At 38.8% G+C, this 18,334-nt stretch overlaps 1 protein-coding gene across 6 annotated transcripts in view; it reads right to left on the reverse strand.

The window, feature by feature from the left end:
- The window catches only part of SYNE2 (spectrin repeat containing nuclear envelope protein 2), a 201,830-nt gene that overhangs the window by 99,541 nt on the left and 83,955 nt on the right, over nucleotides 1-18,334 (reverse strand). For all 6 annotated transcript variants that reach the window (XM_054825951.1, XM_054825955.1, XM_054825950.1 and 3 more), the window contains exons 48-59: nucleotides 17,970-18,125; nucleotides 17,304-17,569; nucleotides 14,042-16,151; nucleotides 12,202-12,524; nucleotides 10,096-10,240; nucleotides 9,152-9,364; nucleotides 8,502-8,767; nucleotides 7,546-7,702; nucleotides 4,627-4,782; nucleotides 1,647-1,787; nucleotides 1,124-1,306; nucleotides 123-260 (exon numbers count right to left, since the gene is read on the reverse strand). In XM_054825951.1, coding sequence (XP_054681926.1) covers nucleotides 123-260; nucleotides 1,124-1,306; nucleotides 1,647-1,787; nucleotides 4,627-4,782; nucleotides 7,546-7,702; nucleotides 8,502-8,767; nucleotides 9,152-9,364; nucleotides 10,096-10,240; nucleotides 12,202-12,524; nucleotides 14,042-16,151; nucleotides 17,304-17,569; nucleotides 17,970-18,125 — 4,254 coding nt within the window. The remainder of the gene's footprint in view (nucleotides 1-122; nucleotides 261-1,123; nucleotides 1,307-1,646; nucleotides 1,788-4,626; nucleotides 4,783-7,545; nucleotides 7,703-8,501; nucleotides 8,768-9,151; nucleotides 9,365-10,095; nucleotides 10,241-12,201; nucleotides 12,525-14,041; nucleotides 16,152-17,303; nucleotides 17,570-17,969; nucleotides 18,126-18,334) is intronic.

An 18,334-nucleotide genomic window follows, 5' to 3' on the forward strand; every position in this document is an offset into this window, starting at 1 on the left:
CTCACTTAAAAGATTTACTGAAAACGGTAAATTATGTATGTCAGGAAGACTTAAGAATGCAAAATTGTGTCTGTACAGAGCAACCAGTTCTAACAAGACCATATATCTGCATTAATGCTTACCTGAAGGTCATTAGTATGTTTGTGTAAGCTTTTTGCAAAGTCATTTTGCACATCTGCTCTTAACAAGCAGCTGGTGTTTTCTATCCAAACTTTCAAATTTTTCAAGAGTTCATCGTATTCTTCCATCCTGTTGGCAGCCTATGAAATGACAGGATTCTACTAAAAGGCACAAATGCATTTCTATTCACTGTATACGATAAACACATCTATGGACAAGATTAAAAGAAAACAGTATGCATTTTCATCAAGGTCAGTTAAATTGCTGATCTCTTCTCCCTGATATCCAGCGATAGGATGCGTGGGAACAGTTCAAAGCTGCGCAAGGGGAGGTTTAGACTGGACGTTAGGAAGCATTTGTTTACCAAGAGGGTGGTCAAACACTGGATCAGGCTTCCTAGAGAGGTGGTCAATGCCCCAAACCTGTCAGTGTTTAAGAGGCATTTGGACAACACCCTTAATAACATGCTTTAACTTTTGTCAGCCCTGAAGTGGTCAAGGAGTTGGACTAGGTGATCATTGTAGGTCCCTTCCAACTGAAAATATTCCATCCCATTTCATCCCATCCTTATCCTATCTTATCCTAAATTAGTATGGTGAAACAAAGATCATAATTTTACTGGAACAGTTTCATGATTTCAGGCTATCTCTTCTAATCAAAGGTAATTTTGGTGCTTACGTACTTACATTTCATGGGGGCACTGTTGCGATTTATCTGGCAATGTTACTTGACTAAATAGCCCATTAGCAGAGTCAGAGAGAACCATCTCATCCGCCATGCAGGGGCCTGAATTCCCCATGCTAACCCCCATCAACCACGCTGCAGAGCCAGTCCTTTGGGGTAACAGCTGGAGGCGATGTTTGCCACTCCACTCTTAGCTACAATAAGCCCACGCAGCAGGCTTTTAACTCTTTATTCATTTGAAAGCCTTTAATGATGCAAAGCCTTTATTTTGCTTTTTATAAGATGCGATTTTTTAAAAAACTTTTACATTTGTATCTACCTTGTTTAAAATGGCAGTTCTGCGCTCGGCGAGTTGCGAGACCTGTTGGTACTGCTGAAGGGGGGTCACTAAGATATCCATCAACTCCTGTGCGTGGCAGGAATCCTGCTCTACTATATCGTGCACTTCTGCATCCAGTTCATTGAGTTTGTAATGCCAAAGGTCCAGCATATCCCAGATTTGCTGCATGTGGAGAGAGGGGAAATAAAATATAAAGTCAGGCTCAAAGATAACAGCTGAGTTATTTATTCTTCATGTGGGGCATGTCGAATTGCAAAGATTTCGGAGCTGATATGATGAGAACAGAACACTCTGCATGTACTGGTGTGATTCACAGTTGAAAAAAACGCGTATTTTCCTGTGAGAAAGAATTGGTAAATATTCACCAGCTAAATGCTTGCTTGTACTTCTCCTTTCACAGACATAAAATGAATGGAGGGCCACTTTACGCTCCTGCTGAAGCAGGCTCTGTAGAAACAACCAAAAATCTTTTAACACCCACAAAATTTTTTTGGCAAATTACCTTCTGAACTTCTTTGGCTTTTGCAACGTTCTCACTCTTCTGTTGTAACATCTTTTCAATAGCTTGAAGGCCCTTGTCAATAGTTTCTGCTTTTCTTTTCAGAACATACTGAGGAGAACTCTGCAAGATTTCAAAGCTAACCTGTCACAGTAAAGAGAAAACAATAGGGGAGATTACAAAGATCTGCTTGTTTCTGTGCACCATCTCACCAAAAATATTCAAATTCTTTTTATGTTTCTCTTGATGAGTCACTTAAAAACACAGGAATGTAATTCCATTTGCAGGGAGAAGCATTAATGTGAGCAGGGTCAACATTTACATGTTGTTCAATAATTTCCTCTCATTTAAAAATGACTGGTCAAGAAAGGCAATCCCTGAAGAAACAAACAATAAAACACTACAACTCCCTGGGTATTTCACTTCAGCTGCCCCGTTCTAATCTGTACCAGAGGCTAATCACACTGCATTGTGGAAAGGGTCACATGTAGATTTATGCAGTAAGAAACCTGGAATGACACCTTTATGTCTCAGCTGACAGCTAGTACTTCCATGTAAGAAATGAGGCAATATGGAAGTGCATCAATGTATAGTGAATTTCTAAATATAAATGTAGAGATTTATTACTAAAATGAAAGGCTCTGAGCCCCATAAAGTATGTGGAACTTAATTTTAGTCTGCAGAACTCCACAGAAATGAAAAATTGGTACACTGGAGGGCCTGATTTTCTATGTAAAGAGAAAAACTCTCAAGTAAGCTGAAGCTGAGTAATTGTCTGAGCACAAAACTGAGCGACACAGTCAGGTACCAGGTTACTGTGGACTAGATGAAGTGCAAGGAATGAGAAAGTCCTTGCTCTTAGCCCAAAGTGACATCTTTTCTTACTAAGCCCTGACAGCTGTTAGGGTCAGCCAAGCAGCAGGAAATCATTAAATCATAGTAAATTCTTTGTGTGCTGCAGCCCTAGGATTTATGAGGCATATGCACCTTGCACAGCTTTATTATGCATTGATGCAAAAGATTTCTAGTTTAGTAGTTATTCTGGTTTGAAGCTCCTTATACTGAAATACTTTATCCTTTCTGTGGGAAGAGGAATTAAGATAATTATTTAGTTAATCAATTATTTATACAACTTTATGTCTTAATTTTATTAACATTATTTATTATTTATAGATTCCAACAGGTAATGTCAGACCAATATAATAATACGCATAGTAAGGTATTGTATTGATAAAATTGCATTAATAAATATAAACATACAGCAAAAAGAACTACAGTGCGCCTCTTAAATACTCATGCTTATGCAAAAAAGCTGTGAAGTCCAGGCTGTACTTAGTGCCTAAGACTCCTTGGAAAAAGAAACTCAAGACTGAAATCACTAAACACTTGACCATTACTACTATCCTGGAATACACCAAACATGAAAAATCATTGATGTTTGTAGCGCCAATTTCCAAAATAGAAGAGAAATATGTATGAGCGATGCAACACAGTTGGAAATAAGAAAGCAGATCAAGCACTAACTTCATATCTTTCCTCAGAAAAAACACTGCATCTGTCAATATTCTGGTCATCGGTAGGGCAGGATTTTAATTACAAGACTTCTTACTGAGATAAATTTATTACCTTTTTCACATAAAATGCATGGCATCAAAAGTACAATTTATTTTCACTTTTAGGTTAGTAGATTTAGAAGAAAGCAGAACGCCCTTAAAATATGACAAGTTAATTCAATTTAACACATGCTGGTATCTCCTAGTATGTAACTAAATCGGTCTCCAGTTCCATGAGGATTTATTTTGTTTCCCAAATGCATTTGAAAAAATTCCAAGATAGTTTATATTGTTTCCCACTACCTAAATGTGAAAAGCAAATGTTAGCTAGTTTCCAGGACCAGTTCTTTCACTCCAACATGTAATGCTGGGATTTGGGACAATCTTTTATCTCAGTAAATGAAACAGTGAACAACAGAAAAAAACCCCCAAGAATGAATCCAGTTTAACTTCCCTTCTCCTTCCCTCTCCTACCCAGCTGTTGGTTCTGAAAAGACTGGTTCTGTTTTGAAACAGAAATTACAATGTTAACCAAATTAAAACTAATAAGCTGTAATGAATATGTCTCTAAATATTTAATGCCACATAAAAATGAATGAATAATCTGATAGAAACTAATAAGTAACTGGATTTCAAAATTGTTTTATTAAAATTTGAAATTTTATCAAATTAACTGAGATTTAGCCTTTAAAATTAGCATTAAACATTATTATTTCTGAAATAAGAGAACTGGAAGAGTTTTTCTTTTTAATATAACACAAATGAATAAATAACAATGATAATAATTATACCAGGCTAAAATTTGACCCCAAACTTACAGCATTACTCCATTTTCCTTTAATTGTGCTTTTAGTTAATTGTTTATAGACCCTATAGGTAGAAAACATTGCAAAAAGCCAAGGCAATGTTGTTTCGATATTTAAATTCCCTGCCTGCTTTTAAAGGAATGCAACCATGTCCCAAGGGATGCTATAAAGAACCATGCTGTGATAACCTACCATCTGTGCAAATTAGATAAAAAAAAAATCCAGTTTCAAAGTCCTCTTTTAACTCAGTTTTGAAAATATTTTCTCAGTTAAACTCTACAAACTTCCCAATCAACTTTGACTACTAGTTCAGTTTAAGAATCAGACTGGATAGAAGACAGCATCCATATCATATCTAAGACTTCATTGCTAGTGGTTCTGCCATGTCCTCTTTTAACAGAAAAGAAAAAGTGTTATATTCACACTGCTTACTGTAAGGTTGTTCTAAAAGGAGACAGTTAACATGAGGAATCCTTCCTCATGCATACATTTTCACTGAGAGGAAAATGAAAATGAAAATAATCAATTTTTCAAGTTGAAATTTATAGTTAGAACATCATCAGATATTGCTTACTTATTTATACATTACAAAAAAGTAAATATGAAAATTACATCAACGGTTACCTTGTCTTCTAGGTCTTGCAATACCTTCTTGCAGTCCTCCAACTGTGTTTCGATCTCTGCAGGTACTATTTTGTACATTTCGGAATACTTGATCCGGAGTTTCTCCATGATATCCTTTAGAGTTTGACTTTCTTTAGCAATCACACTCTGAACCTCCTACAAAATTAAGAGTAACTTCAGCAGTTTTACCCAGTTCATACTGAGTGCATGTGTGTATACATAGATATGTATATATACATACATACATACATACTATGGTTTATATTTCCTACCATGATTATGGTTGGGAAAAGTTGTTTTTGTGGTATCAAACCTAATCTGACTACCTCCGCAAGTGAATTAACTTTGAGAAATACTCACTCATTTAATCAAATGATGCTTTTCAATCTGTAAGAATTAATTAAACTTGATACTACTCCATGTCAGGCAACTGACGCACTGATGTTTATTGACGGCTATAGCAATGTAATCATTTGAAGCGCTCCTATGATTGAATGTTAACCTTTGTACTCTCTCTTTTGCCAAAAGTGCATTTTCCCTTTGAAAGACGTTTAATAGCCAATGTTCATTCCTTCATTATTATAAACAACACAAAGGCCACAAAAAGCAACAGGTTTCAAGCTGAAGTGTCTGCTTTCAGGCAATTGCGCAGAGCAGCACAGCAGGCTCCTTTCAAAACAGTAGTTTCCAGTTCTGCATGAAGAATGTAGGTTTTACGAGATAAAAGAAACTTGAACAACTGTCTGCAGCCTGTGGCCTAGAAATAAAATCTGATCTAAGTCCTGTTGCAGAGAGAATGAAGAAACTCATTTGTTTTGAAGGTTTTCTAGAATTTCAAGTTGGAAAGTTCTGTTTGTTTGCTTTATAGTTCCTTTTCCCAATGCTCAGCTGTTTGAGAAACTCAAATGTTAACTCGAGTTATTGGGGAAAATGATCTAACACTCCTACCAGGCAATGAAAGACATTAAAATTAACATCCTTTTCTTTTTCAATTGGGGGTAATGGTAAGCCATTAACTCCTAGTTTTCACTTGGGAATCTTTTCCCTCACACAAATACAATGTACAGAAGAAATATGTAAAAGTCTGAGATTGATTTATTTCCTGTCATCCCACAACAACTGGGTCTCATATTAAAAACCTCAAACCCATGAAACAGCTGTGTGCCTAATTCTACCATAGAGAAGGCTGTTGTTGTCAAATGGCCCATTTAAGATTATGCCCATATTTATGGGAGTTTATAGATTCCCTGACTCAAATTTGAAAGAATCAGTTACAACATCAGTCTCCAAAACAAAGCATGTCTCTGCGAACTGGTTTCTGTACATGAATGCATGTTCACATTTCCCAAATTATTTAGCTGGAAAGTAGGTTCCTTTTCAAAACTGTCCCTTTTTTTTTCTCCTAGGGGACTAGATGATATCACTTCCTATTTGCATATTCATCTAAGTTGGTGAGTTAAAACTTTGCCACCCGACTAACCTAGATTTGTCATCTGTAAGTGAAATAGGCATTTCCATTCAATAAATGCAATGGAGCCCCAAATAATGCTATAGATTTTACAGAAACAAGGTTTTCTTTGGAAGCAAGGATGAAATTGTCCTGCAGATTTTAGCTTACTGGTGTTTGCATTAGGTAAAATTAAAGAATTTTTCAATCCTTTCAGCTGAATCGTCTCAAAAGGAACAGGCAAGCTGTGACATACTGCTACAAAGAAATCGTTTGACAGGATTGCTGCTAACATTTGCTTGAGCCATTGGCTGTCAGGAACAGAAACCAGGTCTAAACTCACTTTTGGGTGAGTTTTAGGTGCTCAGACTCACACAGTTTCTATGTGAGGGGAAAGCACACGCATCATGCACCTGCAGTGGTAACATTTCCTCCTGGACAGAAAAAACTCAGAAAAGAGTAGAGTCAACTCTAAATTCTAATTCTAAATAATTTTAAATAGAAAACCAGCCCTTTCAGACAAATCCACAAGGCTTCACTGCAGTAATGCTAGCTCACGGGTTTTCAGAACTTCCTAAAGATGTAGATAACATTTCTCTTGTGCTAACCCCTAGGAAAATGCTCATATCTGCCATCACAGTCTTTGGCTTCTGTACTTTTCCTAGCCCTTTGCCAGCTTAAAGCATCCACCTTCTAAAGAAAATACATGGGGGGGTCCCCCAACTAGTTTTTGTACAAGACTTAGGAAAGAGAGCCCAAATTTGTAATGGACCCTAGTACACTAGAATAAATAAATTATAAAGTTCTATTGTTTAAGGATAATAATAATTAAAAATAATTTTTGATTAAGATTTAAAAATTAAGATAATATAAATATTATAAGACTAAATTGAAACAAATATAATTAAAATGATAAATAAATAAACCCACATTCAGGAAGTGTTAGGAATAATAGCATTTCATAAAGTCAAGAATCCAAAGAAGGATAACAAAAATATATTGAAATGATAGAAATGTATAGACTGGGTGTCTGCAGAGTGCTGGTTGCTGCTGGTAGAGACCGTGGTCTTGATCACAATTTGATTTCTAAAAAGCATTTACCAGGTTAACTCCCTGATGTTGGAACATCAAATCCAGAGCACCTGAAGCTGCCCTGGCTAGGTATGCAGAGGGGGAAGAGGTGCAGGATGTACACTAAGCAGTCCTTCCTAAAAGGCATGCAACTGCCTGTGAATCTCTCTGCAACCTGGGAAGATTTCTACGGCTGCTAACTGGACCACGGAGAGGGAGAGGAATGCAAACCAAGGACATGGCAGGGCCAGTCGTATTCTGCTGAGCCAGATTCATTCTCTTTAAGTCAATGTGCATATGCATATACCATGCCACTAATTTTATTTGGAGCAAGTTCAAGCCCCAGCATAAAAGAGAACATATTCCCAGTGTCCCCACACAACAACAGAGCCATTACCAACCTCCAGTTGTCCTGCCTTTCCAGCAGCATCTTCTGACAATGCAGATGCAGCATTCTGTAATGCATTTGTTACAGCACTTATTTCTTCAGTGATCTTGTTCCTCTCTTGAATCTCAGCTTGTACAGAATCCTTATGGTCTTTAGTCTTTTCATACAACCTACGAAAGGTTTCCACCAAGAATACATCAAGTGTTAGACTCTACACTAAGCAGGAGTAATCAAAGAGCATGCTTAATACAGATATTTTTAACTATATATCCAGAACTGCATTTGTCTGTATTTTAGTATTATTTTCTGTAACTAAATCTCTGAGCTCCTGTCCTTCATTGTCTCAGTTTCTTCAAAAAAGAGTCTTCAGATATTGCTAAACAAAGTATGTTTGGTAGACCAAATCAGATAGCATGCATATTTAAACAGCAAACAAAGTTCAGGTTCTCAGAGACCAAAGATGCTGTCAGAGCAGAAGACATTCACAAAGAATTCCATGTCAAAAAGCTGGCATGGAGAAGGGCAAGTACAATCACAGATTTGCAAAAATTATTTGAGGCAAATTTTTGACAGTGGCACTCATTTAGTAAGGCAAAAGTTGCATCATTGCAAAAAGCACAAGGTCTGATTTTTGTAAGAGTGGAAGAGAGACACATCTCATTCAAGTTCACAAGAGCTTGGGAGCCTCCAAAATCCACCACCATCCCTTCTGATTCCTTCTTCATTGGAACACGAACTGCAGCCCACACACGATATGGCCAGGCTCAGGTCTTCTCCCTAACTACCGTCTCCCAGTGCCCTTGCTGGAGCCAGCAGATGGGTTAGATGGAGCACGGATCTGACCCAGTAGCGCATTCACTACCTTTTTAAGTGCATTTCAGCTTTCATATATTCTTTAATACCCAATAAAATGCTGTGCTTATAAGTAGTCCTATGTCATATCTTCAACAGAAATTTCACACCACTTACTTTTTACAGCGATCCTGCATTGCCTTTATCTCACACAAGGCAGGAAGGGCAGCTTCTGCCTCAGAATTTTCAGATGTATTCAGGACGTTTCTTGTTCGGTGAAGAAGTAAGAGTAAGAGGAGCTGTTGCTGGTTGACATTTTCCTCAAATGAGTTCACAAAATCTAGTAATTCTACCAGTTCCTCTCTGGTGGCCTTTTCTTTCTCTTTAAGACTTTCTGGCTGTTCTTCCTGGAGCTTATCAAGAATTATTGTTTCTCGTTCCAGCTATGTAAACAACACGTCAAAGCATGAGATAAAGTGCTTTTTTATTCCATCACCTTAAGTTACATTATTCATGTACTCATACGCATGACTAAGTACTGGGAATTACACAGCCAGACAGCTTGAACCTCTGAAGTATGCCAAAACATTTGAGCTTGCTCTAACAAAGCACATAACCACACACAGAGTTGTTCTGGGTTCAGAGAATTTGTACTATAAATATCCCCATCATTTTCAACTCCAGGTTCAAGAAAGGCTGGGGATAACTGGCTGATCGGTGGGTGGGAAATGATGCTCTGCACTGATCTCAGCCCTTTACATGCCACTTTACTGAGGGCCCCCTCCCTACCACATTCCCCAAAACTTACATTTTTTTGAGCAACTCACCTCTTCATTGATGAATTTCCATTCCTGCTTTAGTTCTTCACAGTTAATTTCCAGCCCTTTGGCCACCTCAAGCAAACCCAGCCAACTTTCCCACAGCACTGTTACAATCCTGCCCAGCGCCCTGTCACTTCTGCATAATCTCATCAGCTCTCCAGAGACCTGCCTCAGCTTCACAAGATCATCTTCAGCCGAGTCAATGTTGGAGACTAGAATCTTGTAGGAAAAATAAACAAGTAAATAAATAAAACAATACAGTCAGTAATGTTAATGAAGCATTCAGTAACACGATTAGGATCCTGTAATAAAATGGCAATCACTCCACTGAGGTGGTTAAATACGGTTGTAATGAGAGAGTTCTGTTGGCTAAGACTGCAGAGAAAGATGAGGTAAATAAAACAAACAAAACAAACAGAAGAACAGTGTGCCCAGGCAATTAGGTTGTTCTCACTTCTTTCTGGTTATTTAGAAGGGAAGAGAAACGAGCAGAAGTTACAGGTATATAAAATGACAAGCCTGTAATATGATGAGTACTAAAAGAGCAAAGGGGTTGATTCTAGCAGAGGTCTGGTGGGGAGGCAGCAAGAGAGTCCTGGGTGGGGAAACTGGAAATTCTTTGATTTTCACTTCTGAGGGAAAACAGCAGCAATGTTAGAAACCTGATCAAGCCTGGTCCTGCAAAGAAGCAAGGAGGGATGTGAACAGAAATGTAACTGTGCTATCTTAAGCACAGATAGTATTTGATTTCTACAGCAATAAGATGGACTTATTTTACATGGCCTATTATAATCTGGTCTTTTTATAGGTATATAAATATATTCTGTGGTTTTATATATATATAAATACAGGATAAAGAATTTAACAACTTCTACTATGATATCATATGGTGCGCATCGCTGCATCACAGTTTTGCATGAGCTTTTCATGTTCTTCAGAGCTTCCCTTACCTTGCTTTCTTCTAAGTGCTCCAAAGCTTCTTTATAAGACATTGGTATTTGAGACAAAGACTGTCTAAGCATCTTTTCCAGTTTGTTAAGACTATCACACACCTTATCTTTGGTTTTTGTGTAGCTTTTGTATTTTTCAAAATACCTGTAGGAAATAATGAATAGACCAATTAAAATTTGTTGTGGTTGCTCCTCTCTCCAACCATAATGCCCACTAGAATAAAAAAAATATAAAAATCTTCTGAACTAGTAGTCCTTACTATTTTGCAAATTATCTTCAATTAGCATTTCTAATACACTTCAGGTCTGATATCTGAGATACTTTAGAGATGCAGGTATAAATGCCCCAGAGGTAAAGAAATACAGGTACCCATATCCATATATCAGCCATGGAGCTGCTCAAAAGAATTGTATGTCTCAATCTAAGTCTCCATCTTCCTCAGACATCCCCAAAAATTAGTTCCCAGTTTGTAACACACATTCTATTTGTCCCTATGATGTGTGGTCTGTACAATTCCAGTTTCTTATTTCTATACCTTATCATCTCTTTTCTATTAGCAAAGTCTTTAAAGCCATCAAATTCTTTTGATTATAAGAGCGGATTTTAAGGTTATGCTCAATAGAACCAGAAGCACTGGATCATGAGCAAGCAATTTAAAAATCCTTTATCTCACAAACTTTTTCTGTACGTGTATCTGAAGGCACTTCAGATCTCTTCTGTATCTATATTTGAAGGAAGATAACTATGGCCTGCGTCGTCTTTGGTCTTTACTTTCTCAAGCCATCAGAATACCCTATAGATGACATGCATTAGGGCTCCCCTGAAAACTCTTCTAACCTGCACCAGAACTGAACTGTGGAAATGGGCTTTCTTCTGATTCTGGCACCCCATGACCCTCAGTCGAGCCGCATCCATACTTTTTGGAACATATAAAAAATGATTGCATTGTAAATTAGTAGCAATAAGCTTATTGTCTGGTAATTTTCCTTCCATTACAGTCACACCTGGGAACAACAGAAATGCTTACAGTTCTTCCTGCTGAACTACCTTGGTCTAACAGAGCAGAAACAACACTGCGTTTATTATCAGTCAAATTTCTCATAATAAGGAACTAATTTTTGGGAATGTCTGAGGAGGATGAAGACCAGCACAGTTTAACAACATCTTTGTTGGTGACATGGATAGTGGAATCAAGTGCGCCCTCAGCAAGTTTGCCGACGACACCAAGCTGTGTGGTGCAGTCAACATGCTGGAGGGAAGGGATGCCATCCAGAGGGACCTGGACAGGCTGGAGAGATGGGCCTGTGCGAACCTCACAAAGTTCAACAAGGCCAAGTGCAAGGTCCTGCATGTGGGTCGGGGCAACTCTCTAGTATTAATAGAGGCTGAGGGATGAAGGGATTGAGAGCAGCCCTGAGGAGAAGGACTTGTGGGTGTTGGTGGACGAGAAGCTCAACATGACCCAGCAATGTGCGCCTGCAGCCCAGAAAGCCAACTGTATTCTGGGCTGCATCAAAAGAAGCGTGACCAGCAGGTCGAGGGAGGGGATTCTCCCCCTCTACTCCACTCTCGTGAGACCCCACCTGTGGTACTGTGTCCAGCTCTGGGGTCCCCAACATAAGAAGGACATGGAGCTGCTGGAGCGAGTCCAGAGGAGGGCGACAAAGATGATGAGAGGGCTGGAGCACCTCTCCTATGAAGACAGCTGAGAGAGTTGGGGTTGTTCAGCCTGGAGAAGAGAAGGCTCTGGGGAGACCTTTTAGCAGCCTGTTTACAAGGGCTATAGGGACTGCTTACAAGGGCATGGAGTGATAGGACAAGGGGGAATGGCTTTAAACTGAGGGAGGGTAGATTTAGATTAGATATTAGAAAGAAATTCTTTACTGTGAGGGTGGTGAAGCACTGGAACAGGTTGCCCAGGGCAGTTGTGGATGCCCCATCCCTGGAAGTCTTCAAGGCCAGGTTGTATGGGGCTTTGGGCAACCTGGTCTAGTGGAGGGTGTCCCTGCCCATGGCAGGGGGGTTGGAACTAGATGGTCTTTAAGGTCCCTTCCAACCCAAACCATTCTAGGATTCTATGATCTAGGAAGATCTCTTAAACCTACCTCTGTTCATCAGCTTCCTTTCTTTGAGCCTTTTCCCTTAATGCCAAACTCCTATTGACTAGTTCTGTTAAAGTATTTTCCAGACGTATTTTGTCTTCTGGTTTCACTAGGTTTTTCAGCTTGGAGTAAAGGTTTTCTATGTTAGCCTTTGCAGAGTCGAACTCTTCTTGTTTCCATTGTGGGGTCTGACAGACCTCCTCTGAGCTACCAAGCTCTGCTGCAGCAGATTGGACTTGAGCTTCATAGTCCTCGAGGAAGCTGGCAGCCTGCTGAACAGCCTTGGTATAAAGCTCATCAGTCTTACATGCCTCCTCCAGAGCACTCTGAAAGTGTTAAAAAGACAAAGGAACAATCAAGAAAGACTGCTGTGCTCCTCTCGATCACCAGACGGTCTTCTCAGAATTTCACACCTGGTTGTCTTTGAGACCAATGCTCCCAGAATTGGCTTGAGGAGGTGAGGGAGGACACATGGCAAATGCAGTCTGCTACCTAGGTAGTCACAGAGCAGTGCTGTAACCTATGGATTGACTGCCCTCAACCATAGGAACAAGGGTTATGAAGGAACTGTCAGTACTGGAAAAGTCCAGCGAGAAGGATGACAGGACACAAGAGCCATAAGATCCCTTATGGACATGGCAGTATACATCCTGTTCAGAGAAGGAAAGCCCACACATTGATGCTTTATTCGGCTCCAGGGGATATCTCCACTATGACTAGCCAAATGCTTCTTGCTAACCCCACTTTCTTTTTCATATACTGAATGATGAGTGACTTTGCCAGCTCTTGGATTCCCACAGGGCAGGGAAACTTTGGCATTGTGCTTCCCACACAATGGGAATACCCAAGCAGTGAAGATGAAGCACAGCAAACCAGGAAATCTGGCAGCAGGACCATAAGTCTATCAAGGATGCTGACTCCTTCCCCCTGTTACTAGCTACTACCTCATATTTCCTCATTTGTAGCCATTGATCTCTTGGGCAGTCAGGACACAGGTCTTCTTGACCAGGACACAGTTCCAGGTTACGACTCTTTTGGTTTCCGACACAAATTTATTCACTAATGCTTTCTCCCTGTATTAACACTACTTTAGCTTAAGCAGTCCACCCATTAAATCTACCTCCAGTCTAATCACATTTCTCAGCTACATTTCCCCTTGCCCTCAGCTTACCAGGTTGAGCAAACTCAGTTTTATTAACTGCCCTCAACATTCCTCACCCCTCTAACAGGATCTGTTCCAGTTTAAGTGGACCTTTTCTGACAAAGAGATCAAGAATCAGGTTGATCCTCCAGCAGTGTCAATGCCTTATATACCTGTGTTAAAGCCTCAGATCCCGGCTGCCTTTCCTTTGCTCGCCCTTCCTGAGGCCTGATCACATTGGTTTGACCTGTGTTTTACTCTCCTTGATCACTCCCAACTGGTAAGCTTTTTTTTTTTATGAGTAGAAACAAGGAACTTCTGGTATTTTCATTGTTGTCACTATTGAAAATGTTACATAAAATCAGTCCCAAGAATAATCCCAGGACAATTGCACCCAGCCTCTCTTCAGCTCAGTATTTCAACACAACCTTTTCCTTCTTCCCCTTTACCTTTCTTTTCTTGCACTAATCCCCACTGCTTGATTATAACCAAACTGAATACAACTAATTTCTTTGTATCCTTAGTTTCTTATCATGATTCCCGTCATATCCACCACTGCAGAGATGATGATGGGCCAATTCAGTTATTAAAATAAAAGGAGGATATAAGTCATGAAAATATAAATGCTACAGTCACAGACACCTAATCTAATTATTGGGAAAAGACATATGGCCATACCTTACTTCTACTAAATATACTTACAACACGGGCAGCAATGTCTGTCTTCAGTTGTATTTCATGATCTTGCAGTGTTTCTAATTTTGTTTCTATACCAGCAGCAAGAGATTTGTCTTCCTGGTTTTCCTTCTCTTTTTCCATTATACATTTAATAGCAGCAAACTTGGCTTGCATCATATTCTGAATTGCTTCCCATCGCATCTTTTCATACTGCATTATTTTTATGTCTATCAAAAGTGGCTGCTGGACCTCTAATTGAATATATTTTATGACGTGGAACATATGTTCTACTTCATTCTGAATATCTTCCTTGTTTACACACTGGAGACCAGACACCAGGTTGTGAAGAAACTGATTCAATTCCTCAGCATCTTTCTCCAGGCTCTTTATTTCTTTCCTCTTATATTCTTTGAATGGTGCATCAAAGACCTCATTTTTGTTTATTTGATTTGCTACCTCCTGGGTTAAGTACATGATTTGTTGAACTGTCTGAAATAGAATCTGTGCAGATATAAGATTCTTAGCAGGAGAAGAGCTAGAGCTATTATTTAGGATGTTAGCTTCTTTTCTTACAGCGGATGTCATAGTCTGGATTTCATTTAGCAATGCTTGAATCTTATCCCATTCTCTAACAACATTATCAAAGTGTATTATCTTCCCTTTAATTTTATTTTTAATTTTAAAAAATTTAGTTTGCAATTCATCCAGCTGCAGTGAGTCCCACTGTAGACCTACACAGTCGAAGATTTCTTTGTACTTCATTATTTGTGACAAATTGGACTGAAAAGCTAATACTTTTTCATTAAGTGCTTTGCATTTATCCTTCACTTCCTGCTCGGCACGTAGTAATTCATCTTCCTCAAGGTGTATTTCACTATACTGTAGATCATTAAGATCTTGCTGCAATGAAGTTATTCCTTCAGCAAACTCTCTGTAGACAGCTATCTTTTTTTCTATTTCATGAAGTTTACTTTGAATTTGCCTCTGTGTCCTCCTTGCTCTATTCTTCAGACTTCTTAATTGATCAATCAAAAATAGTTTTTCAGACAGGCTCAGTTCCCCAGCTGTAACCTGACTCTCTTTACAGTGGGATGAGATCAGCCCTTCTATTTCCCCTACATCTTTCAAAATCTCCTTTAAAATGGCTTGTTGATTGATTAATTCTGACCATGTGCTGGTTTGGTTCATGTCATGCCTGGCAAGCATCTCAGCGTTTCGAAGCTGACAGTGAACTTTTTGTACTTCTGCAATAAGTCTTTGCCTCTCCTCCAGCTGGAGCTCTAGGTGCTGTAATCTTTGAGCTGATTTTAAAACAAGAGCCTTGTATGAATTCTGCAATGTTTGTAAAAGGAAGGTCATATCAGAGATCTCCTCTGGGTTCAAGCTGGGAACGATGTGCTGGAGCCCATAATCCAGTGATACAATCACAGGCTCTCTGTTTAGAACTTCTGTGCTCATAAGCTGACAATTTCTGATCTGTGATTTAACATCACTAGGGAAAAGTGCTGCTTTCTGATCAAGAGAGGACAGTGAATCTTTGACCCATGAAATACTTTCTTTCAGCCTCTTCATCATTTCTTGTTTCATGAGAGCAGGACCAGTCATCTGAACATCCTCTCGAGGAGCTTGTTGCACTGATAAGGCTTCCAATTTGCTCTGTAAATCATGTATAGAGTTCTCCAACGCTACCTTCTCTTGATCACTCCAAATTCTTTTCATCTGCAGTTCAATCCTTCTTTTTAAGAGAGAAAGACTGTGTTTAATGTCCTGTAGCTTTGTGGTCCAAAGTACAGGGTATTTGGCTTTTCCTTCAGATGAGGAATATGACTCTGCCTGTAAATACTGTTCTTCTATCAGCTTCTGAATATCCTGCACTTTATTCATAAGCAGGTTAAATTCATCGATTTCTGCCACAACTTGATCATGTTTCTTTTGCACTGTTTGTTCCATGTGTTGCCACCATTGCTCCAGTTGCCTCATTTGGCTTTCGGTTAACACTTTATCCATGCATGTTAAATGCTGAGATAAACTTTCTTGCTGAGTTTTCAACTGATTTAAGCCATCTCTTTCTTTTCGTAAGGACTCTATGCATGCCTTAATTTTCTCCAGAAGAACTGTGTTGTTCATAGGACCCCTGCCAAAAATATGAGTAACCTTAAAAAAAAAATTCTCCTAAAACATGGACTAGACACATTTTAGAAAGAGAATTTCACTGTTTAGAAAATTATTCACTCACTTTATTTACTTAATTATATGTATCTCTCAATGTTCTCACAAATTTCCTAACCACCACTGCAGTATCATTATTTCCTGCTTATCTGTGCAGCATTAGTTATTTCTAGATACTTCTGCAGGAAAGGCATATTCTAAGGTACATTCTCTAAAATTGCAGTACATACTAATAGAGAATGTGTCATTTCCTACAGGAATGTAGCCTCCCTTGAAAGTTACAATAAATAAAATTTTAAAAACCAACAATAGTGTCAAGTCATCTCTAAGTGAATTGACAATCTTTTATAGCAATTTCTGATTTACCATGAAGATAAAAGTTATAAGAAAAACTTCACAAATTCCCATTCATTCAAGATTAATTTGGAGGAGTTTATCTGCTCACCTTTTGTTTCCAGGAGTATTTTGAAATTCCCACCTAAAATACATTTAGCAGCTAGACTTTTATTCAATTTTTTTCAATCTCTCTGCTGTGAATTAAAAATTTTATAAATTATTTTAAAGATTTATGAATTTTTGTGATACATTATTGTGACCAATGGGCTAGTTCCATGTTTTGAAAGCAAATTCATAAAAGGTAGTAAATATTTTGTGTGTGTTTGTTACCTCTGAATTGGTACTGTAGACTTACTTATTGCCACAGAATTCTTCCTATCAAATAAGGTTAATTTTCAGAGCAATGACATATTTCACTCAGAAAAAAATTAGAACTGATGAGTCCTTAAATAAAAGGTAATATTTCATATCTGCCATATTTTTGCAAAAATATTTCAATATGGATTTTATATAGGTTTTTAGCACAGCAGCTGATTCCTTATTTTGCCTAAAAAATAAAAAGAGTAGATGTTGCTAAAGCATAGTAGAGAACCACCAGAAACGCTTCTGTTTGTGGCTGCTTAAACTTACAAACCTATGAGAGTTCTCCTGCTACCTAATGTTCATGAGATGGATAAAACACTATATTCTTGTCTGAGCATTACTGAAGTATGGCACAGAATTCAGTCCAGGACCATATTTGTTCTGCAACCTATTATAAGAAACCCTCAGCTATACTTACATTTTTATGTTATCTTTTTCTGTTGACAAATTTTTCATTGAGGACTGAGCAGCAGAAAGATTTTTCTGGTAGTCATTAATTAAAGAGCACTGTTGTTGCTTCACTGCCTTAACAGCATCTAGTTCTTGAAGCAGCCCGTCCCAGCAGGGCACCGCACGCTCTGTGGTTTGCAGCTCTGCTCTGTTTGATCCTGTTGCACTGGGAAACGCTTCTTGACTATGACACAAAGATTTTGCTTTCCGTGTTTCCAGTTCAGTTTGTAAATTCTACAATCAAGCCCATCACAGAGAAAGGATTAAAAGAGGATCTTAAACACCTTCAGCTTTCAGCACAAAATACTGTTGAATACTGAGACATCTACAAACATATGCTTGCGCAGTCACATGCAAATGAGCATGCATGCCTGTGCACATCATGGAAGCACACATGCTATTGTAAGTGTATCTACTACTGCACTCTAGAAGAGCAGTACAAATACGCTATTCACATGGACATATATGTATTAAGGGACAGTGTTTGTAGATTACATGGTAGACAAACTGACTAATCATGCAGCCAAACCTTAGATAAGACTATATGCAATAATTTTGTTTTGCCCAAGTGAATCATAATTCTGTAATTGTATCACTACATTAAGAATGAGGATTGGCTTTGCAACTTTCATACCTCCAGCTCTTTTAGTTGTTCATTTATGAGCACCATATCCAGTTCAGCCACTTCATTTTTCAGCTCATTGACCTTTTGTTTCTCTCCAAAATATTCAGTGTTTACGTGCACTCTAGGAAATAGTTCCTTCTGGACAACCACTTCTGCACCTGTGTCCTACAACACAAAACAGGGTTCTTATTTCTGAAGGTCCTAAACCAACAAGTTTTCTGACTGCAACACTTTGCTTCACATGTTTAAGCCATGCCTAAATCCTGCTGTGGCTTCCCCTGCAGCCTCTGTGGGTCAACCAGGACCCAGAGACTGGAACCTCCATCACTACCCCCCACCTCTGCAGTCACCATGGCTTGCCAGCACCTTCAGAT

Source organism: Grus americana, chromosome 5 (assembly GCF_028858705.1).
Source record: "Grus americana isolate bGruAme1 chromosome 5, bGruAme1.mat, whole genome shotgun sequence".
Taxonomy (NCBI): domain Eukaryota; kingdom Metazoa; phylum Chordata; class Aves; order Gruiformes; family Gruidae; genus Grus; species Grus americana.